The sequence below is a fragment of the Acanthopagrus latus genome, chromosome 17 (genome assembly GCF_904848185.1).
Source record: "Acanthopagrus latus isolate v.2019 chromosome 17, fAcaLat1.1, whole genome shotgun sequence".
In the NCBI taxonomy this organism is placed as follows: domain Eukaryota; kingdom Metazoa; phylum Chordata; class Actinopteri; order Spariformes; family Sparidae; genus Acanthopagrus; species Acanthopagrus latus.
The window spans coordinates 25,227,477-25,244,857 of NC_051055.1; the positions used below are offsets into that span (position 1 = coordinate 25,227,477).

General features: G+C 42.5%; 1 protein-coding gene across 5 annotated transcripts in view; it reads left to right on the plus strand.

Annotated features, from left to right (window-relative positions):
• The window catches only part of scn1ba (sodium channel, voltage-gated, type I, beta a), a 29,975-nt gene that overhangs the window by 7,106 nt on the left and 5,488 nt on the right, over positions 1-17,381 (plus strand). For 3 of the 5 annotated variants that reach the window (XR_005070526.1, XR_005070527.1, XM_037073199.1), the window contains exons 2-5: positions 4,470-4,636; positions 15,560-15,809; positions 16,755-16,896; positions 17,161-17,232. Coding sequence is in view for 3 of the 5 variants with exons in the window: in XM_037073199.1 (XP_036929094.1) it covers positions 4,470-4,636; positions 15,560-15,809; positions 16,755-16,896; positions 17,161-17,227 (626 nt within the window). In the remaining 2 variants the exon portion in view is untranslated. Of the gene's footprint in view, positions 1-3,750; positions 3,878-4,469; positions 4,637-15,559; positions 15,810-16,754; positions 16,897-17,160; positions 17,233-17,381 lie in introns of those variants that run through there. The other 2 variants (XM_037073201.1, XM_037073200.1) reach the window with 2 other exon arrangements.

Genomic DNA, 17,381 nt, shown 5'->3' on the forward strand with positions numbered 1-17,381 from the left:
AGTCGAGGACGTGTCGATCATTTTCTGTGTGTGGAGATTTTGAGAATGACTCACTGATGAAGTTGATAAATCAAGTGTACTGAAGCCGCGTAATGTTTTGAGTCCGTTCGATGTCGAACCAAACAGGTCCGAAGCAGTTTGCCATAAAACTTATCAAATATAAGACTGTGAATACACATGATTGGAGAATCTACACAGCCAGCAGTCGTGTTGGTGACACATACTAACCAGCTCACAGACTGAGTGGATCAAAATGTCGTGGTCGTGATGCTCAGAATAAAATAATCCACTGTTTTTTTAAATGTAAGCTTATGGGAAAAAGTCTTTTAGGCCTGAAAGTATGTCACGTGATGATGTATTTACAAAGTTTGGCGTCAGTGCTTTTGGCCTGCATAGAAAACCTTTAATACCTCAAATCAGTTCAGCCTGTCAGGGAATCTGTATGGAGACAGTTTTCTGTTTGTGTTCTTCGTTTTCTTCATTTTTAAAACACGTCTCCGTCTAAACTTCACCAGAATTTACATCCTTATTAATGTGAGCAGACGATGACAGAATCTTCCTTTTTTGGGGGGGGGTGCACTTATCCATTAAGAGCAGATATAAGGACAGGAAAGCAGGTCAGGCGTCCTCAGGCTTGTTCTATACTGACGCACCGGCTGTGGCGAGGCTTTACCTGCCGTGACAGTATGACAGCTCTCTGGAGTGAAATCAAAGAGACGCTCACAGAGCAGCGTGCCTCCATCATCTACTTGTTCCAGTGGAAAGTCTCTCGCTTGTTTGGTGTCGAGGGAAATGTCACGGATGCTTGGCATTTCCCCAGGCTGTGTATGCCGACAGTATGTGTGTGTGTTTACGTCGGTGGTAACCCATCCATGGAAACAGATGTTGTCCTCCCTCGCCTCTGTTTTTTGCGGCTGCTTATCCAGTTTTTCTTGCCCACATCTCTTCTCTCTTTTTGGCTCCTTTAGCTCCCAGCTAGGCTAGCTGTGCTCAGTGGGTGGATGGTCTTTTTTTGCAGCTAAAGCTATAAGTCAGTGTCTTTTTTTTTCCTGCATTGTGTGCCTCAGGGGTATACAGAAACTGATATGAGGGATTAACCAGACAGAAAAAATAAAACCTCCTAATCTGCAGTTTCTGGAATATCCGTTGCATAATCCTGAACCTCAGTCCGCAGATTACGCAATGGGTTTGCGTTTTTGATGCTCGGCGCGTTTGTGTCCTGCTGCTGTCAGCGAGAGGCGTCGCGGAGGCAGATTGGTGGACTTGTGTCGAGTCCGCACTTTGGATGTTGCACTTCCCTTTGTGTCTGCTTGTGTTTGTCTCCCTCCCGCTTCTCTCGCCGCGTCGTCTCAACCTGCTGTCTCAGCCTCGGACAGTCAGCAGCATCCCCTGCTCACCTTGCACAATCTCGCCTCCGTCTGCGTCACCACCGGCCTCCCTCGGGATTACTGCCTCGCACTGTCTCTCTGTGTGTTTGCTGCTGCTGCTGCTTGATTTTCATCTGTCTCCCTTTTCTCTTTTTGGTCCCTTCTGTCCTGCAACTGAAGAGCTCCCCCCTGTCTTCACACATCCGCCTCATTTATTTCCTGTTGTCCGTCCAACGTGTGCTTTGTTGTTGTTGTTGTTGTTGTTGTTGTAATGTGTCTCCTCTGTCTGTGTTCCAGGTCTCACCTCATTTTCTCTGAGCCGTCAATATGCTAACCCTAACCCACCTCCAACCCTCCTGTGTTTCTCTGCATGGGATGTCTTGCTCTCGTGTCTGTCGGGTGTCTCTTTCTGTCCTTCTCTGTCTTCTTCTGATCTGACAGACTTGAGTCAAAACATCGCTGCATATCGATGTTTCACCCAAACGTTCGCCGGTGTCTCCCAGCAAAAAATGTCCATCAGTTGATTTCCCGTGAGGTTTTTCCAGGGGCATTAGATGATGAGTGACTTTCATCGACCTCTATTGGCAACCAGGGATTAGCTGCAGCGCCGACAGCTGGTGCTGCTTATGGCAGCCTGTAATTAACACAAACAATCAAGTCACGTTTGCAACAGACAAGAGAGCTAATTATAGCAGAGATAAAACTGAAAAAAAACCCAAAAACATTCAAATCTTCTCCGTTTTGTATTTTCCGCTCACTGCATTGCTCTCTGTGGATAGGTGCACCTGTTCTCTGAGTATCTGCAGATGCTGTTCGCCTCAGGTCTGTTTGTTATAATCTAGAGGTTCTCTGCAGATCCCAGAAAACCCGAAAACCCAAGACCCTGGCCTTAACCGAACCCTGTTTTGAAGGTTCAGACGATCAGGTTTTCTTCTCTTGAGTTGCTGTGATGGATCTCATGTCTGTGTAAACGCTCCTTGTAACAATTTGTTACAGCTTTGGTTGTAATTTCATAGTTTTGATCTTGTGATTATGACATTTTGTGCACTGTAAATGTAGAAATGTGGGAAGATAACATCTACGACACAAAAACACAGACATGTAGACAGGATGCAAGCAAGCGGCAACCTCCAGGGGAAAAAAAATGAACTAACATTATCAGCAGATTGTGAACAAACATTATGTCAGCGACATCTACTAAAGTTAGAGTTCTAACAGTGTAGCCCTGGCTCAGCAATACATAGACAAGACGTCCTGTCTCGTAACACTAATCTTTTACTTTTCTTCTCTTTTTTTCCCCTCACTTTTCCCCATAGTTTCAGGTCAAAGACATATACAAGCGGCGAGTTTGCTAATTGGTCTTGGTTTGTCTTTCCACAAAATTCAGAAGTCCTCACACTCCTCAGCTAACTGAGCTACTCGCCAGCAGCAGCATCGCGAGGAGTAGTTAGCCGTGTAGTCCCCTACTGTTTTGGAGCCACCTTCTAATTCTGGTCGTTTCCTAATAATCTTTTTACAATTTACTTTCTTTTCTGTCTTCCAGATACTTTTGGCTAACCATGGTGTTTGTTTACAACCTGTGTGATCATCTGGCTGCTCGTGTTTCTGGCACTAGCTGTGTTATGATTGATGAAAATAAAGCCCAAGCTGTATCCAAACTACGGTTTCAGCCGGTCCCTGACGAAATGAGATCCTTCATTAATAATCCAAGCTGTATTTTTTTTTTTTTATCCATCTAAAACAAAATGCAGCTGATTGCTTGCTCCTGTTTGACTTACGTAACAAGCACTCGGCTTATTTGAGACTTGAGATCAGCGTAAATCAAGTGTTAAAACTCAGCTCCAGAGAAGTGCCGGCTCGGGTTCTCGGGTCCAGCTGGGTTTGGGTTCTGTGTTTGGTTTCAATACGATAGCAACGGGTCGGCTTACATTTGAGTTTCTATTTTCGTGCCTGTGAAGCCTGACGTTGTACTCTTAACTTTCTCTTGTCCTCCCTCCCTTTTTTCTCCCCCTCTTCTCTCTCTGCAGTGCATCAGCCGCCTCCTCCCTCCTGCTTCCCCTTCTCCCCATGCTTTTACAGAAATGGCTGTTGATACTGAAGCCTGTGCTAACTTTCTCTTTATTTCCTCCTCCCTCATTCCTCCCCTCCATGTTTCTCTGCAGTGTGTTGGCATTAACATCTGTGTAATTCTTTGGTGCTGCAGTATTTGCATCCCAGGGAGCGAAGAATAGACTTTGTTTTTGTATATCTGTGCACACGAGGCCACGGACGACGTGCAGCCTCGACCAAACTTTTAATGATTTCAGTTCATCCTCAGTTCGTCTGATCAGCGTTGTGTTTCCTGTCCTCTCCCTTCATCTCCCCCCTTCCCCCCTTTCTTGCGATTCAAAACAAAAGCATCCCCAGAGGTCAAAGTTGAGAATAGCACAAGATCATTGGTTGACAGTCAAGCTGAGGCCTCAGTGGAAACTGCAAGGTGCAGTGTGAGAGAGAAACATGTGGAGTTACAGGTGTGTAACTCCCGGCCGATGAGAAGTATGTGTCATGATGATGATGGCATATATAGATTCACGCTTCTATATATGAATTTAGCTCAGTGACCAATTGACAGAATGCAAGAAACTAGTATCGCTCACTGCAACCTCTTTATTTCCCCTCAGTTTCAAAACACCTGAAGTGTACGCCACTACCAAATTGAAAAACCAAATTAATCAAATTTACAATCGACTCGGCTGAAATGATGAGTGGAAATAAAAAAAATGCAAGATGAAAAAGCAATTGCCCGTTACAAAAGAAAAAAAAGCACACGCATGCAATGATTATTGGAAGCAAGCACGTAAAAATATAAAAGCTGCAGTAACTAACATTGTTTTTGTAAAGTACTGATTAGAACGTTTTGCCTGCAAATACAGCGATACTGGAAAAATACCTGCCCGTGTATCAACCTTCCCCTTGAGTCACGGGTACATGTAAAGATGGTGAAGGGCCGCCCACGGCTCTTAACCCCGAACCCTGTGACCTGAAACATTTAGACGCTAAGGAGCGCTAAAGTGATGCAGGAAGTGTCTAACTGTGTGTTCCTCGTCCCTTTCCACTCTGTAGCGCCTCTGTGCCGTGGAGCCTGCGTGGAGGTGGAGTCGGACACAGAAGCCGTCGCCAGCAAAGGCTTCAAACTGGGCTGCATCTCCTGTAAGATGAGGGCCGAGGTGCCCGCTGTGACCACGGTCGACTGGTTTTACAGGGCGACAAATGATGCCGAGTTCTCTGACGTGAGTAGTGACCAGATGTAAGACAAGGCAAGCTTTGGAAACTCAGGCATGAGTTTAAGAAATAGTGAACAGTTAAAATATGTAACATGGATGTTGTGTTGGTGGTCGGACCAACCCAAAGTTTGTTGTTTAAATGTTTTTTTTTTTCACACGTCTTGCTCCATATCTCACATACTCACCAATATCGGGCTAAATGTGGGGGGAAAAAAAGTTTTGTAGGTACTTTCGATGGTTTTTAGAGTTTGTAACTTCCTCGAAAAATCATTAAAATGCCGATGTATTAATTATTTGTCCGATAAACGTTTACTCTGTTTTATGAAGCTGCAAAACAAAATAAAATAAATTGTATTTATATTGCCCAGCAGCTAGAACAACAATACATAGACAAGATCATTCAAAACGGAACATTTGTAGGAGCCAGTTGAATAAAAACGTTGATATCCACTAACGTTGTATGAAATATTACCTATATAGAAGCATTTAATAGGATGAAGTCCTTCTGGAATGTAAATATGGGGATTAAAACTGACTGCCTCAGTGATCAGTGATCCCTCTGTTGTGTTGACTGCTGACTGGAGCTGGAGGGGAAATATACCTTAAGAGCGTAACATTACAGAGAGAACTGGAGTCTCTGGTGAGTGCTGAGTTTAGGGAGAATTTAGTCTACATCAAACACACAGGTACACACACACACACACACACACACACACACACACACACACACACACACACCATAGGCAGTTGTCCGTTGCTTGGAATAGTCTTCAGCTAATGTACAGTAAAGTAATCTGGCTGTCCGGGACAGTAAACACACAGAGCCTGTGGTCAAACTAGTGCAAGTGAGACGAGGTGGAAATTTGCCTCGCTGGTGGTGAACACACCAATAAAATAACCACCGCTGCTGAGGGAACTCTTTTATATTGTTAGTGCACAACTCAACAAAATATATAAATAAAAGAAAGGTCTCATTGTTTTTGGACATTTTGATACAGAAATCTAACAAATCATATTTTAAACGGGTTTGAGGGGACTTCCGGTTTCGGCCATGCCCGAGTCGGACGCATAGGCAGTTCGCTCTGCCCGATTTCAGTTTAAATTAGCCTGAAAACATACCATATCCCACGTGAAACTTTAAAATGTCCGCGAAAACTCCAAGCTCAAGCCAAAAACAGACTAAAATGGGGAAAAATGATGACCCGAAGACGAAACAAAAGCAGCTAACGCTCAATGCTAATTTAACCAACGATGAATCTGGGGCTGAACAGCTAATGCTAAAAGAGCTCCGGAGATTCAGACAAGAGTCCGGGGAGGCACTACGACAAATTAAAGACTCTCAGACACGGATGGAGACGTCAATGGTCGAAATTAAACAACAGATAGACACACTGGAAGAGAGGCTGACCACTACCGAAACCAGAGTGAGTGACACTGAAGACCGGGGCCTACGGCAAGAAAGAGCGCTAGCCTACCTACTAAGTAAGGATGCTAAGATAACCGCTAGACTGGATGACATGGAAAACAGGCTCCGCAGGAACAACATTAGAGTGTATGGAATACCTGAGGGCGCAGAGGGTAAAGAGATGATTCCGTTCATAACCAATCTCTTTAAGTCAAATCTGAAACTGCAGGAAGATATGAACATATGCTTGGAGAGGGCTCACAGGGCCATAACGCCAAAGCCCAAGCCGACAGCGCCGCCGAGATCAATAATAGTGCGGTTTTTGGACTTTAAAGTTAAACAGACGGTGCTCCAGCAAGCCTGGGCCCAGCGAGATGTGGAGTTTCAGGGGAAAAAAGTTTATTTTGACCAAGACTACTCCCAGGATGTTCAGAGAAAGAGAAAGCAAGTGCGCGAAGTTATTAAAAAGCTCAGGGAACGCAACATCAGAGCCCAAGCACCATACCCGGCGCAGCTAAGAGTATTTTTGGATACCGGGGTCAAAACCTTCCCCTCTCTTTGTGAAGCTCAACCAACTCTGCAGGGGTTGGGAGTGGACGTGGACGTGGATGAACGGGACCTCCTGGAGAGGGAGCTACTACAGGACGGATGGCTGACCCAGGGCAGACAGGGGAAAATGGGTCTGACCCTGACACCCAAGGAAATCAAGACCATCATGAACAGTGCAGATCACCATGGAAACGACTGACGACATGGTCTCCACAAATGCTAGGAACGGATATAGACGTGAAATGAGTGGGACATCTTAGAGCAGGGGTCACCAACTACATTTGTCGGAGGGCCAGAATTTTACTGGACACTCACCTTGGGGGCCGGACCCCCAAAAAATTGAAATAAAAATATAATTTTGGCATAAAATTATCACTTAATGTTTATTTGTTTATATTTTTTCATTTCATTACAAAACTGAAGGCATTTTTAGCCTTTATGAGTCAGGCTCCTATCACTTGTACCACAGTCAACCACCAGGAGTGATAGAGATACTTTGTCTCAATTCAAGTAAACTTTATTTATAGAGCACTTGAAAAACAAACAGATGAAACAAAGTATCGATATAGGGCTGTCGTCCCTGGCTTCAGCGCTAATACAGTTTCAGTTAGTGGAAGGAAAAGGCCTCTTAACACAGGTAGGCTAAAATGGCACTCTCAAAGGCCATGAAACGAAAAGTTGACGCGGAAAACAGATCCTTTAATGACGAATGGACTGAAAAGTACGCATTTATCATGCCAACCTTCAGAAATCCGTTACCTGTGTGCCTCATTTGCAACGAAACTGTTGCTGTTGCAAAAGAATATAATCTGCGCCGTCACCACAACACTAAACACACAAATTTCAAGGATTCATATCCTGAGCAGTCAGAGGCCCGAAAGAGAAAAATTGCCACATTGAAATCTGCGTACTCCTGTGCAAGTGGCATTATTACTCGAGCTTTAACTGATCAAGAGAGAGCAACGTGTGCATCAATGCAGGCTGCCTGGGTGCTTTGCAAACATAATCGACCTTTCACAGAAAGTGAGGTTTTCAAGGAGTGCATGGTCACAGTTCTGGAGGAACTTGCCCCCGACAAATCCATGGACAGAATTATTGCAGCTGTCAAACAAATACCTCTCTCTGCTTCAACTGCCGCGCGTCGTGTACACGTCTTGGCAGAGCATGTCCAGCAAGTTGTCATTGAAGGGATCAAGGAAGCCAAATACATTTCGTTGGCCATTGATGAATCCACGGACAATACGGATATCTCACAGTTGTGCGTTTTTGTCAGATTCTTTGATGGCAAAGATTTCCGAGAGGAGCTGCTGGCATTGCTTCCGCTGGAGGACAACACCACTGCTGACATCATCTTCGGAAAACTGGAGGATTTTTTTAAAAGTCATGGATTGTCCTTTGATAAAATCAACCTGATAGTGACAGATGGAGCACCTGCTATGATTGGCAAAAACAAGGGTCTGGTGAGCAGAATAAAGACTGTCGCTCCTAAAACTAACGCGCTTCACTGCATTATCCATCAAAGTGTGCTGTGCGCAAAGCTAAGTGGGGAGCTCAAAGAGGTGATGGAGAAAACAATGAAAATTATCAACCACATCAGAGGAACCTCAAGCACACAGCATCGCCTGTTCCGCAAATTTGTGCTCGAATCCGAGGCTTCTCATGATGACCTGTTACTCCACAATGACGTGCGCTGGCTCAGTAAGGGCAAAGCACTGGAGCGCTTCGTTGAACTCAGTGCCCAGGTAGTGGAGTTTTTGAAACAAAGCAAAGCAAAAGCGGCAGCTGACCATCTCCGCACCATGCAGGACAGCGAATATATGTCCAACGTTGCATTTTTGACAGACATTTTCTCGCATTTGAATGCACTTAATCTCCAGCTGCAAGGAAAAGAGAAATCAGTGGTGGATCTGGTGGAAAAACTCGATGCGTTTGGGAACAAACTTGACCTTTTTAACGCAGATTTGTTGTCGGGGAGGCTGTTGCATTTCAGCACACTGAAGAAGGTGGGACAAAGCCACGTAACAGACAGGATGAAGAAATTCATCACACAATTAAAAGACAACTTCTCCTCCAGGTTCGATGACTTTTTAATTCCCAGGGATGTCATTGGATTTGTGCGTGATCCTTTCAGCATCAACCCAAGTGGAGAATTCTCCACAAACGCAGTGAAAATGATGTCTTTGGACGAAGCGGCCATTCAGAGCGAGCTGGCTGAAATCCAGGCCGCCGGGGACCTGAAGGCTGCTCTCCGTGGTGCTGAAAACCTGGGCGCATTTTGGTTGTCCTGTCCCGAGGAGTATGGTACATTGAAGACGCTGGCTATGTATGTGCTCACCATGTTCGGTTCGACGTACACCTGTGAGGCTGCGTTCTCCAAAATGAACAACATAAAAACACATGAGAGGAACCGGCTGTCACACCAGTCCTTGGAGGACTCTTTGCGCATAAGTCTGACAGCGGCCAAGCCTGATGTAAAAAAGTTGGTGTCAGAGGGGAAATGTAATTTTAGCCATTGAGCAGTGTGAGTAACCTATTTCAGTCTTGTGATTTGAAATCGCTATAGCCCACTTAACGTTTTATTTGATGTGCAAACATTATTTGTAACCTGTTTTTGTTCGGATACCAGGTTAGTATTTATTTACCATGCTATTTTAAGTTATGCCAGCCAGTTGGTGTTCTCTCCTTTTTTTGTACGGAGAAGTCTGGTTTGAAGTTTGTTGAGACTTTGAAATAAAAACCAAACGTTAAGTAGGGGGCATAAGGAAAAGTTATGTGTGGAAAATAACAAGAACTGTGTGAAACAATAAATGTAAAAAAAAAAAAAAAGTGGAGCGAGTTTGTCCTCATTTCGGAATAAAGCCTAAATAGAGTCATAATTGGTGGGGATTACTGATAGTTAAGAGTCTCAGTCGTTGTTGCTATTTTCAGTTGCTTTAATAGTGTGGACCACATGATATATTCTCCTCTTTTTTTTTTCTCCTCACAATTTTCGAATCCAGTCGCGGGCCGGATTGAACGGTTCGGCGGGCCGGATTCGGCCCGCGGGCCGCCAGTTGATGATCACTGTCTTAGAGAGAGCTACTACACAGATCGACACTGAAAGGTTTGACAATGAGAAAGTAGATATTTAACTTTTTTTTTTTTTTTTTCATAAAAGATAAAATGGTAATGGCAACACGAGTGTAGTAAAAGTATATTAAACTCTAAATGTTTACGGGCTTGAGAAAATTAAAGTTAAGAGCTCGGGCAAGAGGATACGTTTATTGCAGACTGATTTGGGCACTTAATGCAGCAAAGTTTGGATATTGCGCGGACTGCTGCTCACACATTTGGTGTACCCCTCCCAGGGAGTCTCATCTCTCTGCCCGGACTAGGTTTACATCAGGGGTGGGTTATACATGGACTGTTATCCATATGTCTCTTTAATGAGGGTAACCCACGGTCTCATTGGAAGTTCTATCAAGTTACCAGTTGGTTTTGGAATTTCATACGTTCTCTGTTTTACGGCAAGGTGACCCTATGCACTATTTTCGGTTGTAAATGTATCAAGACAGTTAAGAGAGAGAGAAATGGTGAATTATGTTATCTTTTTCTTTCTTCTTTCCACATAGTAAAAAATGACCACTCTGAAATGTGTTAGTTACAATGTAAACGGTCTAAATCACCCTATAAAGAGAAAAAAAATATTGGCACAATTAAAAAGATTGGATTGTTCAATAGGGTTATTGCAAGAAACCCATTTAAATGAGGAAGAACATGCTAAGTTAAAAAGGGAATGGGTGGGGCAGGCATTTAGTGCATCATATGAAAATCATAAAAAAAAGGGGAGTAACGATTCTCTGCCATAAATCCTTATGTTTGGTCCCAGAGAAGGTTCTACAGGACAAAAAAGGTCGTTGGGTAATAGTCATTGGTTCCATTGGAGAACTTGTATTGACAATTATGAATATCTATGCACCAAATGAGGACGATCCAGGGTTCTTTAAGGAGGTGGCTCAACTTTTAGCAGGGAACTCAAAAGGAATAATAATATTAGGGGGTGATTTCAATTGCGTGATAAATAAAAACATAGATAAATTTCCATTTGAACAAAAATATCAAATATCCAAATCCAAAGCAATGTGTAATATGCTGGATGAGCTCGGACTGGTTGACATTTGGCGGGTAAAAAACCCCAAGACTAGAGATTACACTCACTTCTCGAGAGTTCACAAGAGTCACTCAAGAATTGATTATTTCTGTATTTCAAAACAAGAAGCCCATAGAGTGGATGAATGCAACATTGAACCCCAAACCCTTTCAGATCATGGCCCAGTGGTTATGTCATTATGTATGGACCAAAATAAGACTCGGAAATTATGGAGATTAAATGTGTCACTTCTAAATAACCTGGAGGTGGTTCAAGATTTAAAAAACGAATTTAAAAATTTTCTTGACATAAATGATAATAATGAAGTCTCCCCTTCCACCTTGTGGGACACAGCGAAAGCAGTGTTAAGGGGCAAAATTATATCATTATCCTCTAAATTGAAAAAGGAACGCGAAAAAGATCAAAGGTTATTAGAAGAACAAATTAAGAAATTAGAGACGGAACACAAAAAAACAAATAAGGACACTATTTTCATAGAACTAAGTAAATGTAGACAGCAATTAAATGATTTATTAACATACAAAGCAGAGGGGGCCTTACGCTTCACTAATCAAAAGTATTACGAACAAGGGAATAAAGCAAGTAGACTGCTCGCTTTCCAATTAAGAAAAGCACAAGCAAGCCGAACGATACAAAAAGTTACTTGCCCAAACTCAAAAAAATTGGTGTCCCATCCCAAAGAAATAGCCAACGCCTTTTCTAATTATTATGAACAACTTTATGATTCAACAACCTCCCCCAATAAAACAGAAAAAATTACACAACTTCTCCAACAAATTAACCTTACTAAACTGGACCAAAATGAATCTAAAGCTATGATGGAAACTATCACTGAAGAAGAAATAAAAAAACACTATTAAAAAGCTCAAAAATAACAAATCGCCAGGCCCGGACGGGTTTCCTGGGGAGTTTTATAAATGTCTTCAAGCCGAGGTGACTCCCCTTCTACATAGAGTATATAATTATGCGCTGAATGCGAGAGACCCACCTAGAACATGGGGAGAGGCGGTTATCTCGGTCATACACAAAGAAGGGAAAGATCCCACACAGTGTGCCTCATATAGGCCAATAAGTTTGTTATGCAATGACGTTAAGATATTGAGTGCTATAATAGCAAAAAGACTCCAGAAGATCATCAACAAGTTGATTAATCCTGATCAGACCGGCTTTATACCTGGAAGACTGGGAATAAACAACATTAGGCGCACGCTTAACGTAATATCAACTGCCCAATCACAGTCTCACCCATCTATGCTTCTCGGGCTTGATGCCGAGAAGGCATTTGATCGGGTGGACTGGCTATTTCTGGAGCATGTCCTAAGTAAAATGGGGTTTGATGAAACATTTATTGAGTGGTTCGAAGTCCTATATAAAAACCCCACTTCCAGAGTCCGTGTCAACGGTCATATCTCAGATAGTTTTCCATTAAAAAGAGGAACACGTCAAGGTTGCTGCCTGTCCCCAATTTTGTTCGCTATAAGTATTGAACCCTTAGCAGAACTAATTAGAAGTAACCCACTAATTCTTGGTATATCAGACAAAACAAAGGAGCACAAATTATCACTATACGCGGATGATGTCATCTTGTACATTAGAGATCCTAGCACTTCTATACCTGAACTTTTAAAAGTTTTGAAAGACTTTGGCGTGGCCTCAGGCTATAAAGTCAACGAATCGAAATCTGAAGCCTTGATGTTAAATGGGTGCTGGCCCTCAGAATTATCTGATAAGGTCAAATTTAACTGGTCACCTCAGGGATTTCGATACTTGGGAATAATTATTTCCCTGGATGCATTTCAACTGTACAATTTGAATTATGCGAAATTAATAGAACAGATACAAAAAGACCTGGAAAGATGGGAATTATTGCCACTATCCTTCTTTGGTAGGATTGAGACAGTTAGAACAAACATTCTGCCCAGACTGTTATACTTGTTTCTGTCTCTTCCTATTTGGATTTCAGCAGCTAAATTCAAAAAGTTACAAAAAATGATTTCTTCTTTTATTTGGCAGAAAAAGAAACCCAGAATTAAATTTACGCACTTGTCCAGCAGTAAAGCACGTGGTGGTCTAAATGTACCAAATTTGAAATTATATTACTGGGCTGCACAACTACACGGAGCAGTAGAATGGTCAAAACAAAACAAAGAAACAACATGGCTATCTCTAGAGCAAAATTCGTGCCCTGGAGTCTCACTACAAGCATTACCATTCTGCTCAAATGAGATATGGACAAAGTATAAAATTTCAAATATCTGGATGAAGTGCACACATAAGGTTTTAAATTCTGTAAAAAAAATAATAAACGCACCACAGTCTATATCTAGGGCAATGAAAATTTCCGAGATAATAGATTTCAAACCTAGACAGTTTGACTCAAGATTTAAAGAATGGGAAAATAAGGGGCTTATTTTTATTGAGGACTTATTTGATGGTGATACCCTGAAGTCATTTAACCAATTACAGGAAAAATTTGGTTTGATATCCACAGATTTCTACAGGTTTTTGCAATTGAGAAGCTACCTGACCTCACATAAAGAATGGCAATCTCTTACATCACAGCCTTCTGATTTAGAAGTTTTCTTCATCAAGATGATAAAGAAAGGGGATGGTAAAAAAATAGTTTCACAGCTATACAAATTACTACAGACAATTGTGGCGGGGGGCTCTCTTGGAATAAGGGAAAAGTGGGAACTAGAAATGAATGTGGTGATTGAGGACCAAATTTGGGAACAAGTATGTGAGAATGGACATAAACTGACCAGCAGCCCCACATGGAAAGAATTCATATGGAAAGTGAATCTCCGCTTTTTCAAAACTCCATTTATTATCTCCAAATTTGACAAAACAAAGACAAACCTTTGCTGGAGACAATGCGGACAAATTGGAGATCACACACACATTTTTTGGGATTGTCCTAAACTGAAAATGTACTGGGAGGGGATCCAGGCGGAAATTTCTAACATTTTACAAACAAGTATAAGGAATGACCCGCTGGTCTTTGTTCTTGGAGTGCTTCCCTGTGACTTTTTATGTAAAGAAAAAATTTATCTACTCAAAATCATCATAATGGTGGCAAGAAAGATGATAACTATGTCCTGGTGTAAGCCATTACCCCCGACTGTTGATCAATGGAAAGACAGACTTCTTAGGGTATACACAATGGAAAAAATAACAGCAAAGCTCAACCTTGACATGGCCTTATTCAAGAGGAGGTGGAACCCATTAATTACTTACTTTGGACTAACATTACAGGACACCTAGATGATTTAGCATAGACACCTACAGGACTGGACCCTCAAGAGTAAAAGGGTGTATTTCTGTTTTTATTATTTCATTTCATGAGTATCAATCACCATGGAAATTCTACTCAATTTGTTTTTTTACATAATTTATCAATATTCTTACTATCCTATTTTATTTTTCAGACCTCTGACACTGTCATAAACATATGGAATACCCTTGCCGATAGGTTCTCAGTTCATGTTGTTCCTATTTTTGGTTTTTTTTCTACTTTTTTACAGATATGGAACAAAAAAAATGTAAAGCTTTTAACAAGAATAATTTTGTAAGTGTGTTTAAGTATGTAAAGCTTGAAATATCAATAAAAACATTTGTTCAAAAAAAATAAACGGGTTTGAAAATTACCCACTTTGGTCTTGGTGTGAATTTAAAATGGAGTCGTCTTGGTCGAAGATAAAAACAAGATGAAGCTTCACTGTTAAATTCATTTCCATCACAGCTCTCTCCCTGATGTAATTAGTTATCATGTGTCCAGTGAGAGCAATCGGCAAAATCAGCACAAAGCCCCAAACACATCCATCACAACGAGGCCGTTTGTGTCCTCTTCTGGGAAACGGCTGCGATGCATTTGTCACGACAGAGAGAGCAGAGGCTTGCATTTTTCATGACGCATCTTACAGTTTTTTTCCTGTCCGCCGAGCAAAGAGGCCATTACGGCGTTCACTTATAGCAGGAGAGATCCCATTTGCCCATTTAGAATTAGTATCCACCAATTTCCCAGGAAGTGCAGAGGTCAGGTGGTAACTGCAGCTCGGTCGATACGGGAAGAGCAGCGGCGAGTATCTAGTTAGTTTTTTGAAAGCATACGGAAAAGTAGAGTTATACAGTCTTCAGGCCGAGGGCAGAGGCAGAGGCTGTGAACTGTATTCAAAGTATAAAGTAAAAGTTTCCCTCTGAAACACATTTCTACCAGCCGTTTCTGTGCAACTGAACCTCACATCATATTAATAATTTCAAGACTATTAAACATTTTTTAAAAGGTAGAATCAGCAGGATTTGTCTGAGCCGTGAGTAAACGTGCCACAAAGATAGTTTGATTGTTGAGTGTCATTCCCAGGAAGTCAGATACAGACATTTTGGGTTGGTGAAGCGTCCCAAGCAGAAAACTGAGAAAAAAAAAATAAGGCATAGAGCTGCAGGGTCTCTTCAGATAACAGAGAATAACACGCCTGTTTTCTCCCCATTCGAGTCGCCCTCTACGTCTGTGTCCCTCTTGCTGCGTCTTTTACTGTCACGGATATCGAAAAGGGATGACCCGATCGCAAGACACGCAGACAGGCAAGATGAAAAACTGAACGAGAGCTTCAGCCCAAACACAAAAACCAAAATTGTGCATGGACCAAAGGCAGAGAGAGGAAAAACCTGTAGACTAATTACACAGGTGGCTCATCAGGGACAGGTGAAGCTGATCACAAGGGAGGGAAAACAAGACGAAGGGCAGGAAATAACACAACATGGCACAAAAACCCAAACCATGACATTAACGTTGTTTCGTTAATCCCATTTTGTGATTCCCTTCCAGTTGTACCACTATGACTATGAGAGCGAAATTAAAGGAGAGGTGCTTGACGAACGTTTCGAGGACCGCCTGCACTGGAATGGCAGCAAGAGCACCACCGATCTACAGGACGGCTCCATCTACATCCTCAATGTGTCCTTGAACGACTCGGGAACCTACCGGTGCAGATTCAACCGCGTTCTCAAGTATCCCAACGAGTACGAGTATCAAACCAACACCACCAAGGATGTCCACATTATTGTGGTGCGGCAGCGTAAGGACATTCTTTTTAATCAAATATACGATTGCACTGAAAGACTCATTTATGTTCGACATTGAATATGTACACTGGACACAGACAGAGGCCTCTGTTTGTAGGAAAGACGGAGCAGGAGTCGTTCATAGAGTTATCAGTGAACTTTGCAGTGTTCCTCGACCCTACGCAGCATTTTAAACACGGACAAAATCAAAAACTGGTTCTCGAGAGCGCCTTAGGCATTACGTGTTTTTAGCAGGGGGTGAGACGAGGGATGTTCAGTTGGTTGCGATCTTCACTCCACCACCAGATGTCACTAAATCATACACACTGGACTTAAACAGTAATGTGAGTTAATTAAAGTTCTCCTCGGCGCTACAGAGCATTTTGGCATCTTTCAGCTCGTTGTTTTGGTTTTCTGGCCCACAAGTGTGAAAAGGACCGGACAGACAAAGTACTAGCTGATGGACATAAATCAGCATTTAACTGGTAAAGAGCCACATGTTTCCTCCTGGAGTCAATCAAACTAAAAACAGCTAAATGATTGTTAATATTGGACCGACAGTCGATTGGCCACAAGCTTTCTTTACGTCAATTTAAGAGTTAGTAGTTGGATTATAGCTTATTTTCAAAAAAGTGCTTTAACTGACAAGTGCTTAAATGTGCAAGGCGGCGTCCCCCACGGTTCAGTGCTCGGTCCTCTGACTTTTCATTACTCCACTACGTAAGTGGAAGTTTTTACCACTATGAGCAGTAACGTAAACTGTGTCTGCAGCAGGATTCAGGAAATCATGAATTATCTTTAATTCCGGATAGGAAGTCATGAATTATGACTCGTCATATAGAAAAATGGATGGCCCGGGATGCCCACATTCTTTTCACGGTACAAATTAAACCCACTGCCCTTTCCGTAAGCACACAGATACAGTATATCTCACTTTATCTCCCTCTCTGTCGCTCTAGTCACCAGGGGACTGGCATCCATCTTGTCTGAGGTGATGATGTACGTCTCCATCATCGGGCTGCAGCTCTGGCTGGTGGTTGAGATGATTTACTGCTACAGGAAGATCGCGGCAGCCGGGGAGGAAGCTCTGAGAGAGAGCGCGTGAGTAACACTGAAGACACACAGACACACGCCCGGCCAGCCTCTCTCCAGTGCCAGTCCTTCATCTCCAGAACCTGCTGGGCCGTCCAAATGTCCTGATTTCCCACCAACCGCTTTCACAATCTGTCTCAGTGTGCTCTTTTCAAAATAACAAGCATGTTTTCCTTTTTCCTCGCCGAACTGATATCTGGTCCTGATTCTGCTTCACTGACCTTGACTGCCTGTGTTTCCCTTTCCTTCTCTCTGCCACTCTCTTTCCTTCAGGGCGGAGTATTTAGCTATAGCATCGGAAAGTAAAGATAATTGCGCAGGTGAACAAGAGGCAGAATAGCACCGGTAGGTCTGGATTCTCACTATTCATCATTTCTGAATTCACCTTATTCTCGTGCTTTCCTCTGCTCCGTCTTCTTTATTTTACAGAGCAGGCACTTCTACTATTTGTTTGCACCTGTTGCATTGTGACCCAGTCGAAGTAAACATTCTCT